The 7105-nt window shown below is 44.3% G+C and overlaps 1 protein-coding gene across 1 annotated transcript; it reads left to right on the top strand.

Moving 5' to 3' along the window:
- The first annotated feature begins 382 nt into the window (after window positions 1-382).
- On the top strand, window positions 383-6128 carry pax10 (paired box 10). The gene is made up of 6 exons (XM_035398885.1): window positions 383-518; window positions 1173-1255; window positions 1435-1669; window positions 2128-2198; window positions 4121-4268; window positions 5326-6128. Exons 1-6 carry the CDS (start codon window positions 383-385, stop codon window positions 5409-5411), a joined length of 759 nt encoding a protein of 252 aa, XP_035254776.1. The 3' UTR covers window positions 5412-6128.
- The last annotated feature ends 977 nt before the right edge of the window (window positions 6129-7105 follow it).

Below are 7105 nucleotides of genomic sequence, written 5' to 3'. Positions count from 1 at the left end.
CTGCAGAGCATTCAGCTGCGAAACAGGTGTGCAGTGTGATGTTTCAGACAGAAAGCCTGGTGTAATTGCTAAAGGGGTGGGCTGCACAGTGCATAAGGCAAAACATGCACAGTGTCATTGACGGGTTTGTCGCAAGTGTGGCCTTTTAATGGTAAATACGGCTGCTGTTGTTAGCCTTGGCCTGTGCCTTGCCCTCGCAGCTGCCGTGCGCCGTGTTAATGGGCTGTTGAGTTCAATTAGCAGTTGGAACGTATAAACTCTTTCATCCTTCTCACTGTTTTTTGTTGTGAATCTCTCTTACTCTCTCGCTCTCTTTCTCTCTCTCTCTCTTACCCTCTCTCGCACTGTGTCAGTGAGCTGTTTGGGGACAGCGGAAGGGAGGATGGGGAGAAGAGGACAAGGGGAGCCGGGGGAGGGGGATGAGGGGGAGGAGGCTCAGCTTCAGCTGCAGCTGAAGCGGAAACTGCAGAGAAACCGGACAAGTTTCACCCAGGAACAGATTGAGGCTCTAGAGAAAGGTCAGTCCTGCGCCCTCCTGGGTTCTGATAGGGTAGTCCACAACCCTTCTGCGTTCTGATAGGGCAGTCCACAACCCTCTTGCGTTCTGATAGGGCAGTCCACAACCCTTCTGCGTTCTGATAGGGCAGTCCACAACCCTCTTGCGTTCTGATAGGGCAGTCCACAACCCTCCTGCGTTCTGATAGGGTAGTCTACAACCCTTCTGCATTCTGATAGGGCAGTCCACAACCCTTCTGCGTTCTGATAGGGCAGTCCATAACCCTCATGTGTTCTGATAGGGCAGTCCCACACCCTCCTGTGTTCTGATTGGCTGTTGTCTGAAGAAAGGGCAGTTAGAACGCATTCCTGAGTTCTGATTGGCCACTGTCTGAAGAAAGGGAAGTTCAGCATAGGAGTGCTGATCTAGGATCAGTTTAACCCTGTTAATTTCCTTGCCTTGTCTGTTATGAGCTGAAGGCAAAACTGACCCAAGAGTCCACTTCAATACCGGACCTTGAGTATCTCCTTAATCTTAAGAAACAGCACTAACTTCTTTTCTTTATCAGAGAGACTGCAAACTGTGGTACAACTCCAGATGTGTGTGTGTGTGTGTGTGCTTGTGTGCGCGCAAGAGCGTGCCACATATGATGAAGTGATGTTACTCTGTCTCTCAGAGTTTGAAAGGACACATTACCCAGATGTCTTTGCAAGAGAGAGATTGGCATCAAAGATTGACCTTGCAGAAGCTCGTATCCAGGTAAATGGTTTTCCAGATCTTTCTGAACTCATTGAAAACCCACTCAAAGATCTGTATACAGTTAATGGCTGGATAACCACCACACATTACCTAGAAACAGGTTTAATGACATTAATGTTTAATGTGACACGATGTGCAGTTGGTTTCACTGACCTGCTTTGTCCACAACTGATTGACAGGTGTGGTTCTCTAATCGAAGAGCCAAATGGAGGAGGGAGGAGAAGCTGCACAATCAGAAGAAGTCAAGGGGCGGGATTTCCTGTTCCCAGGCACACACACCCCTGAGCACCTCCTTCAACTCTGCAGTGTATCAACATCAGCACCAACATCAGCACCAACACCAGCACCAGCACCAACACCAGCACCAGCACCAGCACCAGCACCAGCACCAGCACCCGCACAGCCAGAATTCAGGTGCTTCTTCGCTCTTTTTCCCTCATTTCTCCACAGTGTCCATTTCTCAGTCCCAGTAGTTCTCCCTCTGATCTGTGACATCCACCTCAATCCCTGTGGCTGAAGGACAGTGCTAGCCAGCGTTCACTTTTACAGCTGGTTTTATCAGATTGTGTGTATTGTACTAAGCCTGCGGTGTGTACAGTACTAAACCCTTGTCTTTACTAAGCCTGCGGTGTGTACAGTACTAAACCCTTGTCTGTACTAACAGCCTCTGGTGTGTACAGTAGTAATCCCTTGTTTGTACTAAGTATGTGGTGTGTACAATACTAACCTCTTGTCTGTACTAAGTATGTGCTGTGTACAATACTAACTTCTTGTCTGTACTAAGTCTGTGGTGTGTACAGTACTAACCCCTTGTCTGTACTAAGCATGTGCTGTGTACAGTACTAACCCTAAGAACTCTCACTGTCTCCCAGGCCCTGTGCTCAGTCGCAGTGACCCCTCCCTCCCCAGTTACAGCTCTCTCTCTGTCTTCTCTGGTGTTCAGGTAAATCGGCTGCCTCTCCCACTGCGTATCCTCACTCCTGAGTGACAGTTTCAGTGTTGCCAGGGCGATGTGGAACGCATCACAATTTAACAGCGTGAACGCCTCCGGAGTTCTGCTTATCCATGTTTTGTTTCCTTAGCGATTGATACTGTCAGCTGTGCAGTTCAAAGCACAAAAAACATAAAAGAGCTTTACATATAGAACAGTTATACATATAGATGTTGTGGCAATATCAAAGGCAGAGGACTGGAATTCCTTTAACAGAATTTGAAATGTTGCTGACAGAGCTTGTGTAACTGTAACCAATAATGCACAGTTCCAAGGCACAGGAGGTCATCCCTTATCCTGTGTAAGTCAAACTTATGCAACTGCTCCAAGGACCAGTCCAGTTAATCGGCCTATCATAAATCACAATGATAGAGATATTATGAGATAATGTAACTGTATGTAACTCAGGAACATTGAATATGTAGTAACAACCAATATGACACACAGCACAATCCACATAGCATGCGTATTATGTATTCACCTCAAGGCTACATAAAACTATACTATAAAACGAGTCTGTATTCTTAGAGAGGAGAATTGACTTGATTGTAGACTAATCAATGACACAAAAACAATTTGAACAAAATGAGCCACAAGGTCTCAACGATAGCTTATTGCTCCCTCTTGTGGTTACTCTGGGACTTTCCCCAATACCACTGCTAAATTTACTTTTGAACACTATCATATTGCTTATGCCATTACCATTTTTGTACCTTACTTAAATAAATAATAATAATAATAATAATAATAATAATAATAATGTACCCACTTTTGTCTCCAGAGCCAGGTACTGTAAAACTGATACATGGTGTCAATGCATAACACAAAGATGCACAAATTTACGGATTTGTAAAATAAGTGGATGAATCAGCTAAATCCTTTTACCCCTCTGGGTTCAGCCAGGGAATATAAAGACCAGTAAATCTGTGCGTACTGTGGTGACAAAGATAATATAATGACATTATCTGGTCTCAGATTATCAGATTTAATTTGAGAATAAATGAACAAACATTAATTAAATTATGAATAAGAATAATGGCTGCTTTAAGGTAGCGAACCCACAATTCAGAAAGTATGGTTTCTCGGAGCACTTTGAATTTAACATGCCACACTGTTGTTTCATATTTAATGTCTGGGGACTTTGTGTGGTATTATATTTTAAAAGCTTGTGAAATTAATTATATATTGCTCTTTCAGGGTAGAGAGTCAATGTTCAATTAAGATTTCACTATGGAGAACAGTCAAGCCATAATTACAAATAAGTATTAAGAGATTAGAATGAATTTTCTTCTCCTTTCTGTTATTATTATTTCTCAATCGTCTCTTTTGCCTCCTTGCTTCCCTTTCCCGGCACCACTCAATGTTTTTATCTGTCTTTTCTCTGATATCCATCTCTCTGCCTCACACCCCCTCCCTCTCTCTCCCCCCTCCCTTCCTATCTCTCCCCCTCCTTCTTTCTCCCACTTCGTCTCTCTCCCCCTTCCTCTCTGCCCCTTCCCCCTCCCCCTCCTCTCTCTCCCACCCTCTCCCTCCCTCTCTCTTTCCCCTCTCCCCCCTCGCTTCCCTCTCTCTACCATCCTCCTTTCTTCCCTCCACCGCTCTCTCTCCCCCTCCCTCTCTCTCTCCCCCCTCTATCTCCCCCTTCCCTCTCTCTCTCCCCTCTGTCTCGCCCCTTCCTTCCCTCTCTCTCTCTCCTCTCTCTCTCCCCCTCCCTCTCTCTCCCTCTCCCCCTCTCTCTCCCCCTCCCTCTCTCTCTCCCCCCTCTATCTCCCCCTTCCCTCTCTCTCTCCCCCCTGTCTCGCCCCTTCCTTCCCTCTCTCTCTCTCTCCTCTCTCTCCCTCTCCCCCTCTCTCTCCCCCTTCCCTCTCTCTCAGTCTGTACCCCACCACTCTCCCCCTTCTTACTCTTGCATGCTCCCTCCCTCCCCCTCTGCTCCTCCTGCGCCTCCTCGCAACTTTGAGGCCTCCGCTCCATACTCCCCAGGCCACATGGCTCCAGCTCCCCCAGGTAACTCCAGCACAGGTGAGTCTCTCCATCTCTCAGTGTCTGCCATTTCGGGTTTGTCAGCTTGTCCGTCAAACTCACATTCAAATATCCTTTATGACGAGTGAGAACATGTTGGAAAAGTAACTTTCTCTCCTCGTGCAAATAAAGGATATTTAAATATGAATTTGAGAGACAGGGAGAGGGACTGAGAGAGATTATTTAACCCTGATTTATTATTCGCTTTTTAAATTTTTTATTTATATTTATTTTTTTTAATTTATACTTTTGAATTGTACTTTTCTGTGACAAAAATTAAAGTGTTGCACAAGGTTTTGTAAAATAAAAGGTGAATGTGTTCTAGCCTAGTCAAGCAGAAGCGTTACATGCTGGATGAAGACAGGCATTTCAACTGCTTTAGCATATCGGCTAACTGGTTCAGTGACTTTATTAACTGCATCTGTCCCAACATCGTACAAAGAATACAATAATTTATTCCAACGGTATTTCCTTTTATGCCCTCCCACGTTTATCAACACTGGTCAAAACCAAAGTAATGAACTGGAGGGGAAAAAATAAAATGTATCCATGATAATGAATTTTTAAAAACATTTTAGCCGTGTGCCCCTGGAATCGTCACCACCTTGTACCCCACTGACGACGGCCCTGACGTTTTTTTTTTGTTCAAACCAAACAAAACAAGACACGTCTCTTTCAAAATGAATGAGCACAGAATATATTGCTGTAGACACACGGTCGCTGGCCGATTACCAAAGACAATTAATTCAAGATTCCATTTATAAAAATGTTGCTAGACAACGTCCCAACAGTCATGCCGACGTTTTTGCAATAGCCTATCAATTATAACGTAAACAAAACAGAGTGATGCCTTCCAGTGCAGCCGTTCTGCGTATCAGCACTCATGGAATGCCTCTTGCCCAATCAAATTACTCGATCAGAACTGACTGCTGCATAATCTGATACACGCGCACTGCCAAAGCTTTACTCAAACACATTTATGTTAAACATAATCTGCAATACAACATGCCTTGAAATAATTAACATTTAATGATCTCTCTCTCTCTCTCTCCCACAGGTCTCATCTCCCCTGGAGTGTCAGTACCTTTGCAGGTTCCTGGGGATGAACAGAGTCTGGGCCAATACTGGGCCAGGCTACAATGAGAGAGGAGGAGAAGAGAGGAGGAAGAGAGGAGAGGAGGAATGGGATCCCAGCGAGGGCATGCTTCTGCACTCATTTACTGACAGAGGTGGAGAAAAGAGCACTCTGGTAGATATGAGGATGGTATGGACACGCAGAGCCCTGTTCATTTCCAATGAGCCTGCAACTGATGTGACAGGCAAAGGGAGAGGTGAACTTTTACAGGTAAACATGAGAATTACATATGTAGGGATGCGGCAAGCGCTTAACTGTCACTGAACTGACGAAGCCCTCAACCGAGCCACGAATCACAGAAGAACTCAAACACTGCCTTCCACTCACGACAATCAAAGATAGCCACCTCAGAGCCCAAGACAATCAAACGCCACGAACAGGGAAATGTTCCGGAAGCACTTGTGCAATTCTTCTGACCAGTGGTAGCTGTGCATGGACCACATGCAGCCGGTTGGACTGTGTACAATGAAAATCATATGCCGTTCGAATGCTGTAAAGGATTCATTTTTTTCATTTGAAGTTTCTTTCTTGTAGCTTGTTATATTCTTTATATTCTTCTTTTTCTTTATCTCCATACTTCTTTATCTTCGTTCTTTTGCTCTTGTCTCTCTCTGTTGGCAGTGATTCCCTGGGTGATGCGTGTTTGTGCGTTTGTGTTTCCAGTGTCACCCTATGTGTGAAACACTTTCAATCATAAATAAAAAATCCCAACTGTGAAAATGTAATATAGAGAGGTTTGTTATCATACTGGTTAATATTACATTTAAGACAGATTTTTATAATTCTTTTGGGGGAAAAAAACATTCTGCACTCACATTTCACATTACTGCATTGGTATTCTGACCGCTCACTGACTAGAATGAGAACAGTAGGTTGGACTACATTAGCAACTGAACTGTGGAGACCACTATAAATGTACAGCCAGGCAGAGATGGATAAGGCAAGTGGAATGATAATTAGCTGTTTAGCTTTTGTTTATTGTTGCTCTGTTTTTTTGTTGCAGAAGTACTTCCTCAGTACGTGACAGTGGACTTCCTGTTTTAGGAGCCACACCCACACAAATGGGCAGATACATTGCATGTGCTCACGAACACTCTCTGACCTGCAGAGATAGATTCACACACAAGCCTCTATTCATGTAAGCGTTAGTTTCAGTTCTAACTCACACATCCGGAAAAAAGTACAAATTAAAATTACATCTGGGGTGTCAAAGTCAAGGAGATCATATCACACACTTCTGATAAATGCTGTGCCTGATGTCTGAATGCATAAATTGGACTAAATCAGATCCTGATTTATACGACATCGTCCAGGGTGCATCTCGCATTAACATTAGAATAAAAACAGCTACATGGTGCTTAATAGGATCTCAGTGCATTACATTACAGGGATTTAAGCAGACGCTCTCATCCCCAGCTTACACAGCTTTTTACATTTCATCCATTTACACAGCCAGATATTTCCTGAAGCAATGCAGGTTAAGCACCTTGCTCCAACAGTGTCCAACACAGGAACTGAAGCTTTGACCTTTAGGTTACAACACCAGCTCCTCACCCATTGTACTGCAGTGCAATGTCACCTTAATGATAAATTGCGTCGTTGACCGTCACAAACCTTTTGATTCAAGACCGACGACGGTAGTATTGAACGTTTGATTTTGTCGGAAGGGTCAAGATGAGGAAAAAACTCTGTGCCGTCTCAA

The sequence above is a fragment of the Anguilla anguilla genome, chromosome 17, assembly GCF_013347855.1.
Source record: "Anguilla anguilla isolate fAngAng1 chromosome 17, fAngAng1.pri, whole genome shotgun sequence".
NCBI lineage: Eukaryota > Metazoa > Chordata > Actinopteri > Anguilliformes > Anguillidae > Anguilla > Anguilla anguilla.
Note: the sequence above shows the minus strand (reverse complement) of the source record. Positions and strands in the feature narration are given on the sequence as shown.

Excerpts from the sequence above, each read along its gene's own strand:
- pax10 (XM_035398885.1), top strand. The coding sequence starts at position 383 with ATGGGGAGAAGAGGACAAGGGGAGCCGGGGGAGGGGGATGAGGGGGAG. Across the intron at positions 1,256-1,434 it reads TTGCAGAAGCTCGTATCCAG|GTGTGGTTCTCTAATCGAAG; the intron begins GTAAATGGTTTT and ends ACTGATTGACAG. Across the intron at positions 4,269-5,325 it reads CCCAGGTAACTCCAGCACAG|GTCTCATCTCCCCTGGAGTG; the intron begins GTGAGTCTCTCC and ends TCTCTCCCACAG.